The sequence below is a fragment of the Pagrus major genome, chromosome 14 (assembly GCF_040436345.1).
Source record: "Pagrus major chromosome 14, Pma_NU_1.0".
NCBI classification, from domain to species: Eukaryota; Metazoa; Chordata; class Actinopteri; order Spariformes; family Sparidae; genus Pagrus; species Pagrus major.
The window spans coordinates 10,836,105-10,860,403 of NC_133228.1; the positions used below are offsets into that span (position 1 = coordinate 10,836,105).

At 42.6% G+C, this 24,299-nt stretch overlaps 1 protein-coding gene and 1 non-coding gene across 3 annotated transcripts; both read right to left on the reverse strand.

Moving 5' to 3' along the window:
* Nucleotides 1-7,046: 7,046 nt before the first annotated feature.
* On the reverse strand, nucleotides 7,047-24,045 carry brd1a (bromodomain containing 1a). Of its 2 annotated transcripts, none has more exons than XM_073480692.1 (13): nucleotides 23,723-24,045; nucleotides 20,649-22,056; nucleotides 20,141-20,297; nucleotides 19,651-19,782; nucleotides 19,427-19,555; nucleotides 17,481-17,793; nucleotides 17,049-17,396; nucleotides 13,140-13,724; nucleotides 12,686-12,827; nucleotides 12,016-12,149; nucleotides 10,914-11,023; nucleotides 10,349-10,503; nucleotides 7,047-8,773 (listed from the first exon to the last, which is right to left on the reverse strand). In XM_073480692.1, the coding sequence occupies exons 2-13, from the start codon at nucleotides 22,037-22,039 to the stop codon at nucleotides 8,590-8,592; spliced, it is 3,780 nt and encodes a 1,259-aa protein (XP_073336793.1). In that variant the 5' UTR covers nucleotides 22,040-22,056; nucleotides 23,723-24,045; the 3' UTR covers nucleotides 7,047-8,589. The 2 variants fall into 2 exon arrangements, with proteins under 2 accessions (XP_073336793.1, XP_073336791.1); XM_073480690.1 differs by having other exon boundaries at nucleotides 20,129-20,297.
* On the reverse strand, nucleotides 18,390-18,462 carry trnak-cuu (transfer RNA lysine (anticodon CUU)). The gene has a single exon. It is a non-coding gene; the product is annotated as a tRNA-Lys (tRNA).
* Nucleotides 24,046-24,299: the final 254 nt, after the last annotated feature.

Consider the following 24,299-nt stretch of genomic DNA (forward strand, 5'->3'; position numbering starts at 1 on the left):
GTAAAACCGGTGGAGCTCCACTTAAAGCGCGCCAAAACAATGGAGGGGAACGTGTCCCCGTGAACCGAACACGCGTCCAAACCAACACTTCATATGGACGCCACGACCGGTGCTGAAAAATGCACGTCCTCCATCTAATTTTAGGAAAGTCACACGCTGTTTGGCTCGCTGCTGGAGTTCGTTCGGTGCTGCAGTGGAAGCGACAGTTAGCCTATTTGCTTTAATTCTGGACTTTTGCTAATTATCTTAACTACACAAGTAATTATCTTCCACATCAAAGGGCCCTCGCTCTGAGCCCCCCAACCAACCAACACACCAACCCCGACACACACACACACACACACACAGCACCCTCGCCACGTTTCCGGAGCCAGCTGAATCATGACATTAACAGATAATTGGACGATCGCGCGGGTGCGTTTGATGGTGGGGGGCTCATGTGACGAGCAGCAGACGTCTACGAGTTGGGTTGCCGTTGCTGTAGTTTGTTACAGATTAGCAGTAAATAAATGACACCCCGAGGGACCATTGATGAATTATTATAGAAAAGCTCTTTCATCCCGATCATTAGCGCCCCTCTTTCTGATCACTCTGATCAATGATGCCCAAAAGCAACGTCTCCATGACCGTGACTACATGACACGTACTGTATCCGTGTGCAAACGCTTTGATTCGCTTCGTCTAATTCATTCACCGCCGCCTCCGGGCTCCTGTTTTTTGTTTTTTTTTCTGCAAACACAATAATCAGGTCATCTGGCATCAGGCACGAATCCTTCATTAACAATCTAACGATAATCTCTGCAGAAACATGTGACTGTGGGAGAAAATTTACATGAAGTGCATTTAAATTCCTTTGAAGTTGTTTGTTTTGCTCACCTTGGAAACACACTATTTCGACTTCCCCTCTGTGGTAAGAAGTAAACGCACCCCATAAATATGTATCTACCTAGGGCCCCCGTGCTATTCTGGCCCAGTGTTTTGAACATGGCCACTGGAGATTGGGCCTATCAGGGACCCGCCGAGAGAGAGAGAGGAAAAGAGAGGAAGATAGGGAGGAAGGAGAGAGGAGGAGGAGGAGGAGGAGGAGGAGGAGGGAGCTGGAAGGATAATATTTTTATGTGCGTGCTCAAAAATGAAAATCGGACGGCTTGCGAGATGTTTAATGCAGGAGGATCGGGGCAGGGGTTCAGAGTGCGTTTCCTCTACGAGTCACTTCACACACCTTCCAAACTTTCTGTCACAAATAAGTCTCTGCTGCATTCTGAAGAGTTTTTGTGTTTGTAGGGAACTGTTTTTTGTTTTTTTTGTCTTAAAACTCAAGGTGAAAAACATGTTTAACCTCTTACAACCCCACTGATTCACAAGTAGATCCCTCAAAGAATCTTTGTTTAAAGCCGCAGAATATTCTAGTCGAGTCTCCAAAGCCTGACATCGGATCTGTCAGGCTGAATCTGGAGGAGAGGTGGAAGAGTTTGGATATATTTTGATTTAAACGCACAGTGTGTATACATGAAGCTTCAATAAAGAGCTGGAACAAGCTGATATTCAATAGACATGTGTCACAGAGACAAAATAAAGAGATTTTTCCAACCTTAAAGCTACTTAAAGGCAAAATATAAGGGGAAGACTGGGTTTACAATAACAAACATTTCTATTATTGATCAACCTTACCTTTTCAAGATATTTCTAACCAAATTTAAAGGGGCACTATGTCGTTTTGGAGAAGAAATTCAAACTCTGAATTTTAATATTTACAATATTAATGAGGTAATAATACAAACTCAGAAATATTTGTTTTCTCCATAACTCAATAAACAAGCTGTTCTCAGAGGAAAATAAGGTCCCCAGAACACTGTTTGAAGCTAGAAAGGCGGCAGGGTCCGCCACATATAAACAAAGTAAAACAGTATGAAATTGTGTTGTCCAGGGATCCCAAATTGATTTGAAAAGGGAATACTGAACACCCTCAACACACTGTCAGACTTGTGTACTCACTTCAGATGGGGTGCGCGCTAACACTTTTAGCTTAGCAGCTACAGTGAAGATTGTGGCTTAAAAAAGGTTGTAATTAGCGTCTTTTCACGTCAGTTTGGGATCTCAGGGCTTCCGGAGACTTTGATTATGCCAGACGAGCTGTATGGAGTCATTTAATTCATTTTCTCAACTGCTTTTTAATGTTTCAAAACAAGTCCCCATCTACTTCAGTTGTTCAGGAGAATGCTGCAACGCTGTTTTGCTGTGAAGCTTCAGAAATCTTTTGTGAACTATGAAAACTTAACTTGACAATCCAACGTGGGGGTGAGTGCCTGAATTTTCATTTTTGTTCCTTTAAGGACTTGGTAAAATGTCCAAAAAACTGTGAAAAGATACCCATAAATATAAAAAAAATCTATTTTAGAAGCTGAAACTAGAGAACGTGCAACATCCTTTAACTAGTTTTACGCCTCTGCTTTGGGTTTGTTGTCAGAAAACCAACAATGGCTGGAAGCAAAATAAAAGCAGCCTTGTAACTCGTATTAATATGGCGAGAAAAGTCAAAAATGCCAAGAAAATCTAAGAGAGGAGCTTTTTTTCCCCCCCTCTTGTTCTTTTCACCAGAATCTTGGAGGCGGAGGAAGTGTTATCAGGAAGAAGTTGCCAGGTCTGACACTAGTGTGCAACCCGGGCCATACTTGCTGTCACCTCCTCGACGTTGCGAGCCGAAGAACTGCTGGTGGCACAAGTTCATATTAATTAGATGCCTAAATATGGAATATGTGCGCTCACATTAAAGCTATGAACCGGTGCCGCTCCACGCTGCCTGCCTGCTGGTGAATACATGCAGAGGAGCGAGTGGGAACGTGACATTTCCTCCCTGAACCCTGGTGACACCTCTGCACGGAGGGGGTGTGTTGGATTATATATTCCCACACACACACACACACACACACACACTTACCCGCTTAGTGGTGAGCTCTGCAGGCTTCCGTAACTTCAGAGTCCTCTCCACCTGGATGTTATTGCAGCCCGCGGCGCCCTGCTCCGCCACTCTAATGAGCACCGCCTCAACTCAGTCAAAGTCATCTGATGACACTGATGTGGGGAGATTGATATTCACGCTTGACTCGCCGTCCTCTCCACTTGACTGCTGTGTTTACCTCCCCACACAATTAGTATCTGGAGAAGACAGACAGACAGACAGACAGACAGACAGACGATGAGAGGAGAGAGAGGGGGGATGGAGCCCGCTGTGTGTTTGCGTGCGACTGCATTAGCCACAATTGTTTATGAAGATGGGAGATGTCTTTCAGCGGCGGCTTGAAGGTGGCTTTTCTATATCGCAGGGCCATTACCAGCTCGTTTAATCCCCATAACGCTACTTTACCTTCTCTGAATGTCAGTAGCTTGAAATAACAGAAGCCGGATTGGCTTAAGTAAAAATGCATATTTCAACAGTTCTTCTTCGCGAATTTGCATCTGAGAAGTGCCTCGGCTCTGGCCTCTGAAAGATCCGCTTATGAGTGAAGCCACGGAGCAAACTCCGCTCCCCAAGTGTGATGGTGCAGGTTCAACTCCTGCCCACACAGCACTGTTTACCCCCACCCTCCATCTCCGTTAGCTAACTTTCATCTGAATATCAGCATAGACACAAATAAAACACTTAGGAGGAGAATTGGCTGCCCACTCTGTGTGAATACAAAAGAAAATGGAGGAGGAGGAGGAGGAGGAGGAAGAAGGGGGGGGGGGGTCGGCCGGTGATTGACGTTAGCAGACTTTTAGCCGAGCATGAGGACAGAGAGGAGGAGAGAGGAGAGAAAGGCGGGAAAAACCAGCAGCCATGTCTTCAGACTGATTTAGCTTTAATTGACATTCTCTCTAATCGGCGCATTCGCCATTTGAACACAGTGATGAAAACGGTTTATATGCTGCATACTGATGCCTACCTGAGTGAGTGAGTGAGTGAGTGAGTGAGCGAGCGAGCAAGCTGGGGGGGGAATGAGAAGAGCTGAGCTGAGCAGGTGGACACTCAGGTAAGAGCGCCTGGTGCCTGGTTTGGGAAGGACTGTTTGCCAAAGATGGAGGGAGGGTTTTTTTTTGTGTGGAGCCACAGCGCCCCAGTGTGGACAGACTCAAAATGGCTGCCTCTTCCTGCTCAAACTTGTAGTTCTCGGTTAGCTTGAGCAGGAGGGATAACAGCTTCTTTTCCACTACACTTAAAGGGATTTTTTATTTTTTTCAGCCTACTACATTTATTCTACTTGTTACTTTTCATATTTGACATATTTATCGGCAGTGGTGGAACTAGACTGGTCAAAGTAGCAATACCACAGTGTAAAAATACTCTATTACAACCTGCATTAAGTATCCATGTATCAAAAGTAAAAGTATTCGTTATGCAGAACTACCCATTTCAGTATAATGTAGGTCTGTATTAGTGTTTATCCTTGAATTGTCCTTATTGATGCATTCATGTGTAAGCATCATAACTGTTGCATCTGGTCATATATTTAACAGGATTATGTAATTAGGATACAAAAACAGGTAACTGTATTCCAGTAAAGTTACAGAAATAGATGTAATTAGATTACAGATACATATTATACACTGCTGGGTAGTTTAATCTACAGCAATGCATCATATTCTGTCAGATCATCGTATGTTTGTGACCTCACATCTCTAAAAAAGTCAACTTTTCTCTTGTTCTCAGCTTAGTGACGACGATTTTCCTTGCAGTCAAAGGGGTTTTTACATTTTTAACATTTATTTAGCTAAAGAAGGAGGGGCACATAATCCTTCAGTTTATCAGAAAAATTCAAATTCAAAATCATTTGGAGATACTTGTTTGTTTTTGACTGGACAGGTTTAGAGACTGAACTGCAATCTGAAATGGAACTGGTACTGCAACTGCAGGTGTCAGACAAATGTAGTGGAATAAATAGTATGATAGTTGCCTCTGAGATGTAGTGGAGTAGAAGTATAAAGTTGCATAAAATCAAAGTACATCAAATTTGTACTTATGTACAGTACTTGAGTATGTACATACTGCATTTACCTGATAATACTTAATTACTTTACGATAGCTCGCTGTAATAGTTTTGGTGGAAGTTTTTCCAGAGGTGTGTGGTGGTCCTGATCAGCACTCGCTACAGGTATGTGAGGTACGTCCTGAAAAGCACTAAAGATCAAGCTTGGGAACCAAGTTTTCATAAACACAGCTCCTGAGGCTGTATAAACCCACCTGAATTCTAAAATCCTGCCTTTTTAGTATACTAGTTAGTATAGATTTTTCTGCTGGGGCCTGATGTGGAATTTCAGAATATTATATATGGAAGAAGCATCAAAAACCAGAGAGGGAATTTCCTGCAGCTGATATCGACACAACAATAGCTACATTTCCTGGAGAAAAAGCAGGTGTGATTGCTCACAGGTTAAGATTACACCTTATGAAAAATAAGAGAATACCTCAAACTTAAATGGGCTTACGGCACCGCAGGGACTGAGACTTATAATGCCAGATCGACAAGCAGCAGGGAGAGCAGTTTCGATTTATTCTTGGTCCTAGTTTAGGAAGAACACTGCTCCACAACACACTGATGAAGTCCCAGAAAGGGCTGTAAAAACAGTCATTTTGACTTAAATTGCGCCAAAGTTGTAGCAGTCATTAAGACACAGATTACAACCTCTAACTCTTGTGAGCATTTTAAAGTTTGAACAGAGTCGGCAGCTGCTCAGAGAAGCAAAGCCGGGTGGGTCTCTATCAATCATTCCTTTATTATAAACGTATATTATGTAATGTATGTAATTAGCCACATCTCACATCACATATTCATAAGGTTTATGTTATGTTATTTTTTTAAATTTTATTAGATACCACTAAAAGAGATGGAATAAAAATAATAATGAATAAAAGTGGCAGGTAAAAGTAACTATCTTGTACCAGAAATCAGATTTTAGACTTCAGGACATACGTAGTGCACAACAACCTGGCAACATCGCGTCTGCTCCGCGCCATACAGCGACATGTCCCGTCACAGTTCATAAGCCGACCCCTTCTCTGCAGCCCCTATTATGTAGCTGGCAACCTATAGGACACAATGTGCAATGTGTGTGTGGACAATCATCAGCTGAATAGATGAGCAGGGTACGGTGCCATATGGCAGGTGGGAGGTTGAATTAGTGTATGCAATCTGCCAACCATGAAGGACAATTTGAGTCCCTCTTGTGCCCCAGATATGGATATAAAAAAATGTCGATTTAATAATGAACCAAAGTCAAATTCTGAAGAACAATTTAAAGAAAGGTGATAAATTAATTGCAGTCTGAATACCGCATTATGACACCGAGATACACTTTGTTAAAACACAAAATGAGGACTCAGTGACACTTTATAATAACCAGTGGGTAATTTATAGTTCATTTAACTTTAGTTAATAATTATTTAACTGTTAACAAACAATAAAATGCTTTATAAGCGATGTATGAAGCAACTGTAAAGGTTTATAAACATCAGTTGCAACGTTATAATGGCCATCCAAATAATGTTTATAGATGAACTACAGTTTTTATTATCGTTTACAAAGTATTATAAACATCAGTTGCAACTTTACACTAAACAATTGCTTAATAAACGGCTCATAAAGAATTTTAATTGATTGTTAACAGTGAAATAACTATTAACTACAGTTTAAAGGTGCAATATGTAAGAATTGGCATCTTGTTGAATTCAAAATAAAACAAATACAGGGCATTTGTAGCTATTGTTAGCTAGTTAGCTCAGTTAGCCGTGCAGCTAGTGGTCCTGACTGGGAGCACAGAGCACCAGGGGTCTGTTCGTGTTTACACCGCTAGCTTGAAAGCTTTAGACTGAGCCCGCAGAGGCTATCTGGGTTAGCATGCTAACATGCTAACTGTCATAACGTCACATCAGTTATTTCGGCACATTCAGCTGATAATTTGAGCAAATTTTTGAATGTTTTGAACTAAAATTCTAAAACTAGAAATGTATCATATATCACTGATGGTTATTATTGTTACCAATGACTCTAAAAACATGAGAGGCACATGTGTTCATATTTGTATGTTTTATTTTTTGCTTTGCTACAAAAAACAGTCCCAGCAATATTTCATATGACCCGATTAAAAAAACTACTACAGTTAAGTACAAAATGAAATATACCAAAACTACCCAATGCTACCCAGCAAAAAATAGGTAATAGTATAAAATGAAATGTCTTGAAGTCTACTACTACAAAAAAAGTTAGAAAAGGTTACTTAAAAAGAAGGCAAGTATCCACCACAAAATGTGCCACTTTACCACAATCAAGTTTGCACGTCTTTCCTCGGATATAAAGTAACGCAGATACTTTACAATAAGTTAACGCAGGCACGTCCTCCTACGACTACAGCGAAACCAAGTAACAGTCAAATGTTTCACATAAAAAATACACTTTACTTTTTTTTATCCTTTTTTGGCAACAATTTCACACATCACACGGGAAAAAAAAACAAAAGAAAAAAAAAAATCAGCGAGAAAACTTCTGGGTAGCAACAATTTTTGGTTTCTTGAGAACAATAAACGCTCCGTGTCCACATCATCAGACTGTCTGCATGAGCTCCAGAGACTTACATACTGTGTCACTGTGTATTCAAACCATATAAATATATATGAACAAAAATATACCAAACTATTTGTTATACAAAAAGGATTAATGCCAAATGGAAGCTTACGATTATAAACTTCAATAACTTAAAAATGGGAATACTTTCATACTTTTCAGAAACATGATATTTTAGCCCTAATCTCCTCAATACTAAGGCTTTTGCATGTTTTTTTAATTTTTCTTGATCATACAGCACTGTCAAAATCGCACTCGCTCCTCAGCGCCAAGAATGCATCAAGTATAAATACTAAGAAAACTCCTGTACAGTACCCAATCATGTCAAAACTACAAAATAAGTTAGTGTCAGGCAGCTGTACACATTATTTACAGTTAAATACAAAGGAGGGTATTTGTAAATGCAGATGACCGGGGTGTCAATATGTAAAGGCTTTGGCTATTTAACACAACGGGAAGATTTTTGTCCACTTTAGCTAATTAATCAGCTACTAGATGCTACTTTTTTAAATAACATGTAACAGAAATGATGGTTTGGCTACGTGTCGAGTTGAAAAACTAATCAGCCGCAGCCAAAAAATGCAACGGTCAGTCTGAAGTTCTTGTCCTGACACCACAGACGCATTTGGTAAGGCTACCAACATTTTTTTTTTTTTGCCTTGAAATGATGAATGAAAATGATTGGTGGAGTGAAATAAGAGCAGTCTCTAAGCACAGTCACAAGCCTGGAGGAGGTGGAGAGGAGGAGATAGACACATTCATTTCAGCAGCAGCCGTATCCCGTCGGCACATGGTAGGAGTGTGTGCGAGTAGGAATGGATGAGGAAGAGACACACCACCTGTTACAGCAGGTGCCCAGTAAACATTTGAGTCTCCTGCAGAGACAGAGAGGAGGGGTCGGGGGGGTTGTTGAGGAAGGTATTTGGTACAGGAGAGGTACAAGTTTGTGTGTGTGTGTTGTGTGTGTGTGAGGGGAGAGAGTCAGCAGGTGTCATCAGTCCACGTCGCTGAGGTCGCTGACTGGCTCGTCCTGCACTATGCTCAGGTGGTTCATGGCGCGGCTGAAGGCGATCTGGACTGCCTTGCGGATGCTGGACGTGCGTCCTTCCATCATTTTGATTTTGTCTATGGTCTTGTCCATTCCCAGAGGAACCATCTTGGATCTAGGAAGCCACTGCCTGGAGGCGAAAAGACAAAATCTATGTTACAGCACCTGAACAGTAGACAGTAGTTTATCCCAAGAAAACAACACTCTATTCACAAGATACATTTAAACATAATTAATAATAAAATGCTGTTTGTTGTAATTGTTATTTTTTCCATTCGCAGTGAGAAAACACAATGCCGAACACCCTACATATCTGTCACAGCAACCATATTAGCATGAAACTAAACTGGAATAAACCCACTCCAGGTGAAAAGTTGATCCAGTTATAATGTTGTAATGACAGTACTGTAAGGTCTGAGTTTATGTGGAAGCATTGGTGAGGTCTGAGGTGGTGCTGCAACGATCAGTCAATCAAAAGAAAGTCTTTTTTTAAGCAAAAATGTCAACGATCTGGGGGTTTAAGCCTCTTAAATGTAAAGATTACTTTCTTTTCTTCTTATTTTTGATAGAAAATGAGAAGAGGCTTTGGGTTTTGGACTGTTTGTTAGACAAAAGAGTTCATTTGAAGACGTCCCTTTGGGCTCTGGGATATTTGATGAGCATTTTTCACAATGTTTGGGGGCATTTTGTAGACTAACTTATGAAAATGATCATTATTTGCAGCCCTAGTTTGAAGGTCAAAGATTATCTTCATTATCTAGTAATCCTTATTATTATTCATAATCGTTAAGTCTAAATAAAAACAACCATCACACGTTCTGAAAGCCAAAGGTGAAGAAAAAAAAATCACAGGATTTCTGCAAGAAACCTCAGCCCTCATTATTAACACTGTGTAGAAAGAAAAGGTTCTACATTCTCTCTCAAGAATGAAATTTAAAATGTGCATAAGTACAAAAAGAACATGACAATTGCAGCTTTCTGTCTGCAGTTTCTTCTACCACTGGATTCTGGGCATAAGCATGTTCAGAGCTGTGCTTATTTTTACACACATTCCTACAAGTACAAGTTGATAAATTCAACACTTGAATGATTGTATGCACCTGTTACGCACATCTGTTGATAAATGAGGGCCCTGGAGAAAACTGCGTCAAAACTCCCACTAAATGGCACAACCTCAGCTCCTGGTATTCAACTCCTGATAGTAACAGTAGTAGTAAAAAATAGTTGTCCTAAAACACTACTGTGAGTAATAAACTGAGTCATCTTCAGTGTGCAGAGCTCTGTGGGACTGAAAGTGTTTCTTTGATAAAACAGGAAAGATAAATGACTCAGTGTGTGCCAGGACACAAAACAACACCATAGAGAGTTAAATCAAGTATTAAAAATCTTTTTCTATCCACTTGTTGGAAGTTTAAGAATGTTTATGCTCACTTTAATTATCAAATAATATGATAAATTGATGAGTATTCTTCTCTAGTAGCAGATATAAAGTGTGACACAAAGGCTCCAGCACCATCACCGCCGTTAAAGACTGAAAATCATTTCCCCAGCGACGCGAGTCCAGGTGAAATTTTCAAAAAGCCATTAGTTGTCTCTTGACAATTGATGCCGTGCAGCCACGGGAGAATAATGATCAGCTGACGGACAGGCTGACAGGTTTACCCTTGTCGGCCGCTGCAGCAGTTTAAATCATCCCCACACTCACCAGCTGCGCTTGTTGTCGAAGAAGAGGACGAGGTAGAGTTTCTCTTCGGCTTTGTACTGCATCTGTTCTCCGATGCGGAGCACGTCCATGGGGGGCATGGGGATGGACACCCCGTTGTGCTGGCAGCCCACGCGCGGCATGTGGGGGTCGATGATCTACACGCAGCAGGGGGGGAGGCGGAGGGTGAGAGGGGGGGTTAAGACATGCACGCTCATGAATGCAAACATGAAAAACATACATCCATCCACGGAAGCAATCGAGCAGAGATGTCTGTACTGTATACACGCATACAAATGCATTCACACAGGCTTCTTTTTCTCATTTGTCCTTTCATGCTAAGGTCAAATTAACCTGGTTAACAGTGAAAGACTGCCACCTAGAGGAAAACCAGGACATTTTGGAATCAAAAAAGAAACAGCTGCAGTAAACTATCGCCTCTTCCTGCGGGACAAAAGTGTCATAATCAGGTTCCAATGTGTCCAAACGTCAAGAGACGACAAGGAGATGACAGAACACAAAGACTTTAGTCAGCGATTGTCATGCTTTCTCTCCCACAAACACTCACCAAGGCAGGGTAGGAAGGGTATCCACTACATTTGGCCCAAACTAGCTTTAGGGGTTCCAATGCAACTGTTGCAGCACTAGCGGGCATCCAAATATTGCTGTTGCCAACCTCTAAAGAAGCGGGAACAACACCAAACAAGTTACAGGTGGGTTTAAAAACACAGACAGAATCACATCTCCAAAGCCGAGCTGTAAGTGCACACAGCAGATCAGGGTGGGAAATTAACTTTTCGCCGACAGATATTAAAATACACCAGCCACTTTGAGCATTTTATAAGCCAAATATGAATCTTTGACAAGGGAAATGTCTCCAGATGCTGACTGGTCACATGCCATGATGGCAGGAGGAGTACAAAGAGTCACCGCTCGCTGCCAAAAGTCACACCGAGCTGGCTGGTGGCTGCTGTTAATTTCCAACCCTGATTCTCTCTTAATGTGTGTATGAAGACCAGCTGTCTGCAAGTTCTATCAAGTTACACTTTTAGCAGAGAATTAATGCTGAAGGTCGAATGAAACATGAAGCCAATCCTCCAGTTTAATAGGAAAAGTAAAAGAACTCTGCACCTTTCACAGTTTCCATAACATGATTTAAGGCATTTGAAGATTTTAAAAGACCTGCAGACATCTGGAGATATACAACGCTACTTACTGACTGAGACTGAGTGCAACAGCCTACAACAAATACTGTCTTTTGTCTGAAATTCAGTGAAAGTCAACTACTGACACTAGCTTAGCACATACATATCAGTATCTGTGCATATGCTGCCTGATAATAAAAATAAATTGCAGCGTAAAAAGAAGTTCAGAGCTGCATTTGACCTTGTTTTCTATTATTTGACAGTCTAGTAAGGTTTTATTGTACTGTTTTCTCATATCTACTGTTTTCTTTGATGAAGCGAGTTGTTGTAAGGTGTCAAATCTCTTGCCCAGGTAAAAATCTTTCAGTATGAGCCTAAAAATATGTAGCACCTAAGTACCGAAACTGAAAATATCAATTAAACGTCAATATTTCTCTGAAGAAAATCATGTATATTTATCTGAAATGGTGGATAATCTGTGTGCATGCGTTCAGATTCTTTGGATACATAATGCAGCAAACTCACCGGCGGCGATGCGCGCAGCTTTTGCAAAGTTCCCGGTTTCGATGCAGGCGATTAATTCGCTCTTATCGTCCACAGTGTTTCTCCGGACCAAGGCGGGTTTCCCCTTCCCGCATTTTGGAAGACTGAGAATAGTGCTGAGAACAAAAAAAAGATACACCAGAGTCAACTTTAGAAACGTAACACCAGGTACCAGATATATAAATCTCTGTGGGTTCACGACTAGACAGAGACGGAAATATGCAAACGCATTCTTTCAAGGGCAGCACATCTTAAATTCTGTGTGGACAGAATACTCACATTTCACTTGTTTATTTGGGTCACAACACAACATTTTGTGAGATGAGCCAAATAAAAAAGTGAAATGTTTCCCTGAGTTGGATCTTTGAGATGTGCTGCTCTTTCATGTTTTTTTGGAATTTGCTCACTGGATTTTTTGGGTCCAGAACTCCACTAAGAATCCCAATTGTTGATGCACATCCTCTCTATTCTATTCTGTTAAATCTCAGTCATTGTGGAAATGGGCGCACATGCTGAAATTAATGCTAAATGAATGCAAAAACACCCTTAAACATCTGTCTGTATATCTTCAGTTGTGCTTGATCAACCACTCATTAGACCAGGAAGAACAGACATTAGACAAAAATATACAATCTTCTATCTGGTGGACTACCTGGTGCTTCCCGGCAGACTGCTACACGAGGAGATGGAGGACTCAGAGGCGCAGCGTCGTCGTGGCTCCACGGGTCGACTGGCTCTACTCGAGTCTTCCAGCTCCTTCTCCTCCTCCACCTCCAGAAAACCACTGGACAGACCTGAGAGGAGAAACAACACCAGAGGAGGCAAAAAGATCTGAATCTGAATCCAGACCACTCCTGGTCAATGTGGAATGTATCTGCACTGGCTACAGGTTGTTCAATCTCTGGTCTTGTTTAAGCAAACTGATTTCAAAGAGTAAACAGGTGTGATGAAGCAGTTTACCAGCTCATTACAGTGTTTGCACTGCCAGTTTCAGTTGTTAGCAGCAGAGCTAAATATTGCTGTGCTAATGTAAATACAGTCTTGAAGAAATGTCATTCAAATTTCGAACATCGTCATTGATGCAGAGCTGTTGTTTTTTCTCTTACCAGTGTCGAGTCGTTTGACGGGGGACTCTCCCTCCTCTTCGTGCTCCCCTCCTCCCTCCTCCTCGCTGTCTCTGCTGCCACTGTGCTTCCTCTTCTTGCTGTGCAGTAGCGTCTCCAGCCTGGGTATGACCACTGACAGGAAGGATTTGGAGCCCAGCTGGGCGCCGTCTTCATCCTCCTCCTCCTTCTCGCCCTCTTCTTTACCGTCCACATCGTCGGCCGCCTTGTCTCCTTCCCTTGGAGGCTTGTGGGGGCTGGCGGCCTTCGACTTGCGGAAGAGCACCGCTGTGCGGCGGTTGACTGTGCCCGTGGGCTCTGCGAGGGTCGACGTGGCCACCACGCTCACGTCTCCGTCGAGTAAGGAGCTCTGGAGGCTGTCGTGGGAGTAGCCATTGAGGCGCGGGGCAGAGGAGAGCAAGTCTGGAATTTCGCCATCGAACTTGACGCGCTTGCTGGGAGCTTTGTCTTCGCAGTCGGGGGCGGCGTCGATTGGTTTGAGGGTGGGGGGCTCGGGGTCTGTGTCGGAGTGGATGAGGGGAGGGATGGAGTCTGACAGCTCCAGTTTAGGAGGGAGAGACTTGTCTCCTGTAGGGGAGAGGAGAAAGAAAGTTTTACTCTTCAGCCATCATTAAAGGAGCACTATGAACTTTTGGGCAAGACATTTTAAAAGGTGCAATATGTAAGATTTGTAATGAAAACATTGACTTAATTAAAAATTAACTCAAATTATCAATGTGAATAGTTTTGACGTAATGAGGTCTGCGCATTGTTTTGCATAGATATCTTCTGAAGTTAGCATGCTAACCAGCTAGCCTTGGCCCATCTCGGCCTGAAGATTCAAGCTCGTGGTCCACACCAACACTCCCCTGGTGCTCCGAGCTCCCATCCTGGACTGCTTGCTGCATGGCTAACTGAGCTAACTTGCTAAAGGCAACTAAAGTTAGCAAATAGCGGTTGATCTAGCAATATACTGCCCCCTATTTGTATTGAGTATGAATTCAACAGGTGGCCAATTCTTGCATACGGTACCTTTAATAAGAGGAGAAAGATCTTCAGTGACAAAAGTGAAAAAACTCTTTCTGTTTACTGAATAAACTAAATAAACAAACTGACCTAAAACAACAACACAATTTCATACTGTTTTACTTTGTTTGTATTTGGCGGACCCTGCCAACTTTCTAGCTTCAAACATTGTTCTGGGGACCTTATTTTCCTCTGAGAACAGCTTGTTTACTCAGTTATGGAAAAAAATAAAGTTTGTATCATTACCTCATTAATATTGTAAATAATTCTCCAATACTACAGTGCCCCTCTAATCATTCAAACTGTGGAACAACAGATTACATGTCCCAGTGCACAGGTTGTTTTTATAGTTATTTTTGTGGGGGGGTTATTATTTTTATTTATGTCTTTTTCCTTTCTCTTTCATTCTATTTCCATCTCCTCATGGTGCTTTAGAAATAAAGTATAATAGGTTTTGCTGTGAAGGATTAGCGATGCAAAGAGAGCATAATGAAATCTTTGGCATCCTCTTTTGGAAAAACAATGAACAAAAAGCTATTCATAAAAAGTACAAACATAAACAATATGACAAAGTGACAAAGACATGAAATATGACCTGCAGTATAACACTATTACCAACAGTAATGCGCTGCAGCACTCATACTTTGTGCTTGCTGACACAGCACATTATCATATGGCTTTTGGGTTTATCATAAAAGTAAAACAAGGCGCTGTTTAGCATAACACTGAGGCACGCCAATAAATAAAGAATGAGAGCAAAATTACTTTTTCCTTTCTTCCCGTTCTTTCTCCTCCCTCCCACCAGCTCATTATAACGCTATCTATTCAGGGATCAGTTCCACAGAGAGACATAAGAACGTTGTTAGGATTCAACAGTAACACTTTCTCTTCCGCTGCTGGAGCACAACCATCATCACCTCCATGTAATGCTCAACTTGTTCCTGTCTGCCACTGTGATTCTTGAGTTCACAAAGAGGTTTTCTGTGTCACTGAGCATGTGGAATAATTTTCAGTTACATAAAGACTGTGTGAACCATCTAAGAGAAGTTGCCTTGTTGAAAGCACATTTTTTAATAAAGCTCTCTCACAGTTAGAACCAAGTGCATCAGAATGAAATCCACGGTCCTGTTCACATTTGGCATCATCGCACACGTGTCCTAGGCCACACTGAAGAACCGCCTACTCAGTTGACGTACTCCGCGAAACAACAAGAAGCCAACACAACAGGCAGAACGGGTTATGCTCTGTCTGATTTTTGTGAAGATTCAACTGACCATGGGACTAGTAACTGCAATATCCCCAGACTCCCTCACGTGATTTTAAGACTTGTTGCATGAGGAGAAACTGAACAAACTTTGCAGACAGCTACAACAAATTCTAAATCATTTCTGCCTTCTTGTAAATTCGGCATTTAATGCAAAACATTAAGTTGTTTCCGTCCTTGTTAAAAGTTTCAAGTTTGTCGCGGAACAGCTGTTCAAGCCTGTCTGCTTCTGTGTCTAAAGGTGCGTCACCTACACACACACTGTTTCAACTGACAGAGAACAGGTTGTTGACGGCAAACATGTTAAATTTCACAAATACGGTGAACAGAAACTAAAACAGGCTACTTCTTTCTGTCTGTAAATAAAGTCCCTAGACTACCTTTAAAAAACGCTCAATTGTGAGACTTGTTGCATTATGAGAGACTTAATCAACTTTGTGAAACGCTGTCAACAAAAGATTCTCAACTATTTTGGCCTTCTTGTTAATTCGGCATTAAATGCTAATATTAAGTTGTTTCTGTCCTTGTAAAAAGTGTCAATTTGTCACGCCATCGCTGTATCAGCCTGTCTGCATCTGTGTTTAGAGTGCGTCACCTCCCAACATTTAGCAGCTGTTTGAACAACTGATTTCACCACTTACACCAAATTTATGAAAAAGAACATGTTGCTGATGTTAAATTTTTACATTTTACAACTACAGTAGATGGTTACTGATACAGGCTACTTCTTTCTGTTGGTGGGAGAAGTCCCCAGACTCCCTTAAAAAAACCCTCAATTTGGAGACTTGTTGCATTAAGAGAAACTTTTTGGGCCTACTTGTTCATTCGGTATGTCAAAATGTTGTCTCCGTATGTTCTAGTGATGCACATGTATTTTTGCATATAGAACGGGGAAGTGAGAGTTAAGTGGTCGCATGAGGTGCATTTCGAGATGCATCAAAATGCCGGGTGTGAACTAACAGGCTTAAATCTGTCAGATAGTAAGACAGATGGTAATACCAAATGTGAACAACCTCTCAGACCATTTGAACACAAAACCTGCACTAGTAATAAGATTAAGATATAATGACCCATATATCAAATATATATACTTTATTGGTGCTATAAATATTCCTGATTTTGAGCCAATGACACCTATTAGACATTAACAAATAATATTACCACCAATAATCATGTTTCATCAGTTAATGACATACTTAAAATTTGGCTTTCTTGATTTGAGAAATAAAAGTTAATGTCCACAACCACAGGCTGTGGACCACAAATACCAAGAACAAAGACCAAGAAATTTGCGCAAATTTCCCCAAAACAGCAGACAGATGCTAACCTCATGACAAACAGAGCAGGGTTTTTAATGATTATGTGTTAAAGTAGCCTGATAATGGAATTTAATTGCCATTGACTTCTGGGAGGCAATACATCTGAAACCAGGCTACTATTGTAGCGCTGAAAGCATCAAAGACAAATTATGTATCGAGAAGAGCATGTGACTTTGCTCTCAGAGGTTGTGTTTTGGGTTGCGGGCTAATCTCTGACCTTTGACCTGTGCTTCAGGATATTAAGGACATGTGACTCTCTTTTAGTCAAACACAGAACACTCTTTCTAATAAATCCATACGTACCCTCATCGTCTGGAAAATGTCCGTTGGGCTGTGATCCCTCCTCTTTAGGTTCGCCCAGCTCTGAGTGGGAGGCAGCAGCTGATGAAGATGAGGCCGATGTGGAGGCAGTTGTGGAGGTCGAGGAGTGGTGGTGGTGGTGGTGGTGATGGTGGTGGTGGGAGGGGTGGACTCTCTTTAAGCTCATTTCATTGCGCACGTCGTTGATGGTCTTTTTGAGTAGTTTTAAGCGCTTGCTGCGGGAGGGGCTGGACTTCATGGCGCAGGTCAGGTCGAACTTCTCCAGGAGCTGCTGCAGCTGCTTGTCCGGAGAAAGATGCTGCCGATTGGCTGGCACAAGTAGGCGATCGACTAAGGAAAGAATTAAAGAATCATCAACATATTTTAATTTTAATGATGCATCAGAGAGGCATGTGTCTTTACTGCCGCTCTTACCGTCCTCCCAAGAAAACGTTGGCGCTGATTTGATTTCAGGAGCGTCTGACAGATGCATGCCGCTTTCCGTGTCAAAGCCGATTCTCTCCACATCTTTCCGAGCTTTTCTCAGCAGGGCCCCGCCCTGGTCTCGGAGGCGCACGGCGGCCCGGTAGAAATACGTGTCCTTTGAGTTATATTTCATGCAATTATCAACGATGAGGTTGAAGTCGCTCTCAAACTGCTCCAAGTTGTTGTAGCCCTGCGCGTCGATGCGCTGACGCATGGTGGAGAAGTCCATTGGGTGCTTGATGTGGTCGAGGTAGTCAGGCACCTACAGGAAACAGACGATTAAAGATTTTCAAACTTACTTTAAAAAATATGAAGCAAATATCATTGTATGTCGCATGTCAATGCTGCAATATGTAAGAAGTGGCCACCTCTTGAATTCATACTCCATAATGGGGGCAGCATATAATCAAAATAACTGCTAACTGTAGCTGTCGTTAGCTCAGTTAGCCCACCAGCTAGCAGTTTGGACTGGGAGCTCAGGGTGGTATTATGAAATAAGGACTGGCTGCTGCTAGCTGGTTAGCATGCTAACTTCATCAAAATTCTTATTTCTTCACATTCTTTGATAACGTTGGTTAGTTTTTGAAATTTTTAAACTACAATTCTTACATGTTGCACCTTTAATTTGAAGTCCTTAATCAAATATCATTATTTAAGATACAGCATCTAACGTTATTCATGTCCGCAAAGGCCGGGCCACATGATCTGACAACAGCACCATCTGAAAAGACTCTGAACAACATGTCATATTTGACAATGAACTTGAATGAAAATACAAACACATTTCACACATGCTCAGCCTACCAAGAAATGAAATAATGTAGTAGCACTGTACTGGACTCCAGGGTCAAAAGCTGACGCCCAACGTGGGGCTCGAACCCACGACCCTGAGATTAAGAGTCTCATGCTCTACCGACTGAGCTAGCCGGGCATGTTAAGGAAGGAACCTTTGCCTTTTACAGATGTCTGCCTATGGACCTTACTCTCAGGTTACACATTCATCATACCAGGAAGTCACATTGCTCAACCCTTGTAACACAGGGGAAGGGGGGTTGATTTATACCCTTGTGTCACTGTGACCAGAACCTGTGGCACGGAGCGAGCGAGCAGTCATCTGCTGGTTGTAGTGTTTGTGGTGTGTTCAAGTGCAACTTCTAACGGATGTGTGGCGACACAAGAGAAAACAAAGCGTGGTATTATTCTCTCTTAGGTCTAAGAAGTAAAGCAGTTATCTGGCAACCAGCCAGACAAACAGGTCAAACAGACTATTGCTGTCAAAAAACAACCGGCTAAGTTAAAATGCAAACCAGCAAATCCAGCTTGAAGGCTTATCTAACCGGAAGTATTGTTATCTGCGTTTTCTTGGTTGAGCTTGTTTAACACAGCACAATAAACAGCAGCAGCGCAGTAGAGCTGCGACAGTTACAAGGAAAGAAAGTTCATTTTGATAATAGATTGATGGTTTCAGTCATTTTTCAAGCAGGTTCCAGCTTCTTAAGCGTGAGACCAACAACCGGCAAGTATGTTCTTTGCTGCTTTTCTTTGTCATTGATGACAGTAAATGAAGAGTCTTTGGATTTTGGACATTTGTTTGGACAAAAGAAGCAATTCAAAGATGTCACTTAGAGCTCTAGGAAATAGTGACTCAATTTTTTTAAACAAGATTAATCAAGAAAATATTCGGCAGATATAATGATATGATTGATATAATCAAAATAATCATTAGTTGCAGCCCTATACTGAAACAAAACAAAACACTCGTATAAAATGCAATATTTACATTAAGTAAAATGTTGGGTGAATTTATGGCATCCAAAGGAAAAAAAAACAAAGATTCCTTGTGGACGGACGCAACAACAGAACTTAAAAGTATTTAGGTATCTACTGAAGTTCACCTCAGTGACGTCAACCGGCTGGGTGAAGATCTTGGCCTGGTCTTTAGCCTGTAGCTGATCCAAAAGGGCTCGGAGCAAAATACTGAAGGGAGTCAACTGCATCTCCAGGAGGGTCTCCTGCTGTTTAATCTAAAAAAAAAAGAGCCAAGATGGGAAACATTAAAAGATCAAATTGTTTTCTTTATTTTACCTGGGTTAAGTCAAAAGTCAAATCTGTCTCCTACCTCTTCCCTCTTGAGCTTCTCCCTCTTGCGGATGAGCTCCAGCAGCAGCCGGGCTCTCTCCAGGTCGTGTCGGAGGCGATGCCACTCCTTCAGCTGCTCCTTCAGTGCCCTGCTCTCCTCCTCGTTCTGCCTCTGGAGAAGACATTGGCATACAAACACGTTAAAGAACAGAAAACTGACAGTACACACTTGTTTCTCATGAGACTCGTTTTTCCTGTACATCTTCAACAACATCTATTACTTCAAGCCACACATCCACATTTAGCAGGAAACTTGCTTGTATACAGACAGCATTGTCAAAAACCTTGTTGACAGCTGTAATAACATGCTAAAAAGCATACTAGGAAGAGCATTAAAGGATTAACAAAGGTGTTGAAAAGATCTGGCTGTGTGAAAAGTATAACACATGTTTCAAGTTCTAAAAGCTACTTAGGTAAAAGGCAAAACGAAGACTGAAAGCCTTCTGTGGTTGACTGACGGTTGAACAAACCGGCTGTGCATTCTTCTGAGACTGCAGGCCTGTCTGGAGGCGTCTGATGAGGGGAAGCCCGTTCCTTGATTGCCTCTTTAGCGTCCAATAATTTAGGACCAGCTCCACAAATGCTTTCTTCTTCTGGATTGACACCTGGTTCATGATGGTTTGTAACCTAGAGACGCCGGCAAGACAGGTATTAGAAGGATATAGACAGAGAGAGAGACCAACAACCAGCAAGTATGTTCTTTCAGAAAACAGACTGTGGGAGCAGTGGCTGGTCACCTTGTGGTCCTGGCTTTAAACCTAACAACTACAGACAAATTTTAACCAGCATCGGACTAGCACTTAACATAAACGTGTTCAGGTAGGTCACTCAAACTTCTATCTAATCCTGTAACACCCAATGTTTGTACATCAACACACGTAAGTCCTATCAGCGTCTTGAGAAAGACAGGAGAGCCCTCCTCAATCACAGACCAGGCATCAACTCCATCCCACCAATGATTAAAACTCATAGATATACCTGTGAGCAGGAAAAGTAGGCACGGTAGCAGGGGTTTCTTCTTCACTTTCAGGTTCAGGCTCAGGCTTCTTACTCTTACTCTTCTTCTTCTGCTTCCCTTTCGACTGTCCCTTCCCTTTGTCCACTTTCTTACATAGTCCATTTTTGGGTTTGGCATCATCGTAAATCGTAAGAGGCCTCCGCACGCACCCGTTAGGCGTGTGAGCTCCACAATAGGCCGTCTTTTTCACAGAGAACGTGGGCTCTCCCGTTTCCGTCACCTCCTTGATCGGCTCCATCTTCATAAAGAGGCCAGCCTTTTGGGCGCAGCTGACGTGGAAGGCGGTGTAACAGTTGGCTTTGTGGCACTGGATGCACGCGCCAACGCCTTTCTCCTTGCAGAGGTAGCAGGTGAGCTTCCAGCGGGCTGGAGGAATGTGGTTGACCCCGTCGATGGGTTCGATGAAGGTGGTGTTGGAGAAGCCCACCTCGGGGACCCAGAGGGCGCACACCACGTGGCCCCAGCGGTCGTCGTCGGTCCTTTTCACCGCTCCACCCTTGTTAGGACAGAGTATGCAGTCTGCGGGCTGGGTGGATGCCTGGAGGCAGTGTCTGCAGAGCCACTGGCCCTCAGGAATGTAGGGCACACCGTAACATTCTTGGTGCACGGCCACGTTGCACATGTCGCAAAACAGGATGGCATTGCTGTTGTGACACTCTCCGTCCATGCAGATGCAGCAGACAGCATCCTCATCGATGGGGGCGTGCTTTTCACCGCACTGGTCCAGACTCTCCAGGTGCAACTCTTTCTCAAAGCGGTCAACTAGAAACTCAAAGACGTTGTGAGAGACCTGACTGACCCCCTCGCCTCTCCGCTTTTCATTGACCAAATCCAGCCAGGCATAGTCTTCCTCGTCCATGTCGTACTCCGTCTCCTCATCTAGCTCTTCCTCCGTCTTCTCTGTGAATTTAAAAAAGGCAGCTGAACGCTTAGGAACTGCTGGAAGATTATATTCCACTGTTCGAAATTTAGGCTCTGGAAGCTTTGGTCCGGCGTTAACACCAGCATTATGTCCTCCTCCCTCTCCAGGACCAGTGATGCCCAGTGCTGCGTTCCTCTTCTCCTGGTTGTTTTTTAACCTGACCGACCTCAGGAGGACCTGCTGCTGCGGTTTCTCAGCGTTCTCCTTATTGCTGGTGCACTCCATCATCTCCTGCACCATGGGGTCATCGTCTGAGATGACGTCCAGCTTGTCATATATGCTGACCCGGTGGACGCGGCCATCTATATCGAACTCCACCATGCGCTGCGCCTGGGCGTAAGTCAAGATCTGCTTGTTGGGGGAAGGCTTGATGGGAGACGGGGGCCTCTGCGGCACCGAAGGCCGGTGCTGCCGAGCTTTCTTCTTCATCTTGACGCTCCGTGTTGCTGTGGAGACGCAGAAAGGGAAAGGAAAAGTTGGAGATGGTGAATGCTTTTTATTAGAGTAGCTGCTGTTCAGGGGTAACAAAACACAGACTTTGATAAATTACTGAAACAGTTAGGGCTGCAACTAACGATTGTTTTCATTGTCGAATAACGTGTTGATTATTCTCTCTCTATAAAGTGTCAGAAAATGGTAAAAATGTTGATCAGTGTTTCCCAAAGCACAAAATGACGTCCACAACCCGAAGATACTCAGTTTACTGGAGTAAAGGAACCGGAAAATTCCACATTTAAGAAGCTGGAATCAGAGAAATTCAACTTTCTGTTCTTCTTAAAAAATGACCTCAACCTCAAATGGTTCTTGATTAATCTGATTGTTGAAAACTAATCGATCAAACAATCAATCAGCGCAGCTCTAGATGCTGTAACCTGTAGTGTAATCCACACTTATTCATGACTGACATGGTACAAAACATATAATTGAAAAGGCCTTAATCACTTTCTTGAACAGCATGAGTAAGGTTATCAAATGACATGCAACCCACAAGTAAGCCAAATAGATAAAATAGTATAGTATTGACATCTATTACAGCTGATGCTATAATGTAGCATATCTGCTATATCTTGAGAAATAAGGCATTTTACTTTAATGTACGCCGCACCAAAAGACAGAAAAAACATTGTGTGATTTGAATTTATTATATTTTAAAGGAGCATTATATACTTTGGGGGAATACATTTTAATCAGAAGACAAAGATCTTAAATAAATAAACAACCTCTCTTCTTTTTCATGACCGAATAAACAAACTGACCTTAAGGACAACACTATCTCATACTGTTTTACTTTGTTTATATGTGGCGGACCCTGCCACCTCTCTAGCTTCAAACCTTACTTTCCTCTGAAAACACCTTGTTTATTTAGTTATGGACAACATAAATACCCCTGAGTTTGTGTTATTACCTCATTAATATCGTAAACATTACAATTCTGAGTTTGAATTTCTTCTCCAAAACTACATAGTGCCCCTTTAACAGCCACTATAACTGATGCTATGTTAAGGTATCCGCTCTACACTGTGAGTCATAAGGTATTTCAGTTTAACCCAATGTTCTCTGCACCAAGTGACAGAAACAGTTTAACACTGTGTGATGTGAATGCACTATATTAAAGGTTAGCTAGCTGATTATGAGAGCAGAAGGATGGTGTGACTTTCGCTGCTGTTACTGCCTCAGACTAACTTCCAGTAACTTGATGAGTGTGTTGTGATGTGTAATGTAGTACGTTACAGTTTTGTCAATGAGCTGAGGCATTCAAATGCGGTGGGAGGCGGTCACACACGGCGCTTTCACCGTGACTGCGCCGGAGTTAGCACCTGGCCCTTTGGTGCAGAGATGCAACTGCCCTTTAACTAACGACCAAACAGTCCAAGTAGCTAACAATAACATTAGCTAGCTAGCCAGCTAACTAACTAGCCAGCGGAGCTAGCCCCCCCTCCCCTGAACGGAGCAAATGGCGTCAAGCAAAACAAGAGCTCTTTAAAAAAAAAAACGTTTGTTAATTCAGACACAATGTGTAGCGTTGAACACGCATTTTGCAGATGCATTACATGCCTTCTCGAGGCCACAGAATAAAACACAGGAATGCATAAAAACCAAAAAAGCACGTACCTCGGATTCACGAACAGTTTTGCTAGCAGAGGAAGACGGTAGCTAGCCAGCAGCCTTACAAAGCAATGGCGACACGGCCTGCTAAGTGGCTCTAATTCCGTACACAGTGTTCTCATCCAACGGGCGATACTGGGGTCTTTTCAGATACTGATGAAAAGATGAAGAGGCCTGCTTGGTGCCTGTGAGGTTTCGATGTTAAATCCCACACAGAGCACAGTATTATTTTGCTTTGTGGACCATTCATAGGTTAGAGTCGCTCGCTAGCCACAGTCGACCAGGAGCAAAAAGCAGCAGCAGCAGCAGCAGCAGCACTACGTACGGGCTCATCCCCCAACACAACAATGCGTTTCACCAGACAACTCCCACCCGTACGCACTACTCTACGTGTGACGCTGGAGGTCATGTTGGTGGTGAGTCGTAGATTTCACACAAAAGCCCATCTGTCACACAATCAATGCATTGCCTTTTGTCGATCCTTACTAGCAGTACGCTAGACACAAAGCTCCGAACAAAGCGCGAACCGGGGCACTGTCTGAGCAAAGCTGGGGACGGTGTGTCTTGTTTTGGCTCTCCGGGA

Bases quoted from the DNA above. Each gene is read 5' to 3' on its own strand.
- brd1a (XM_073480690.1), bottom strand. From the start codon at position 22,039: ATGAAGAAGAAAGCTCGGCAGCACCGGCCTTCGGTGCCGCAGAGGCCC. The intron at 17,397-17,480 runs GTAAGAGCGGCA...TTCTTTCCTTAG, and splicing joins AACGTTTTCTTGGGAGGACG to TCGATCGCCTACTTGTGCCA. The intron at 13,725-17,048 runs GTACGTATGGAT...TCTCCCCTACAG, and splicing joins ACATTTTCCAGACGATGAGG to GAGACAAGTCTCTCCCTCCT.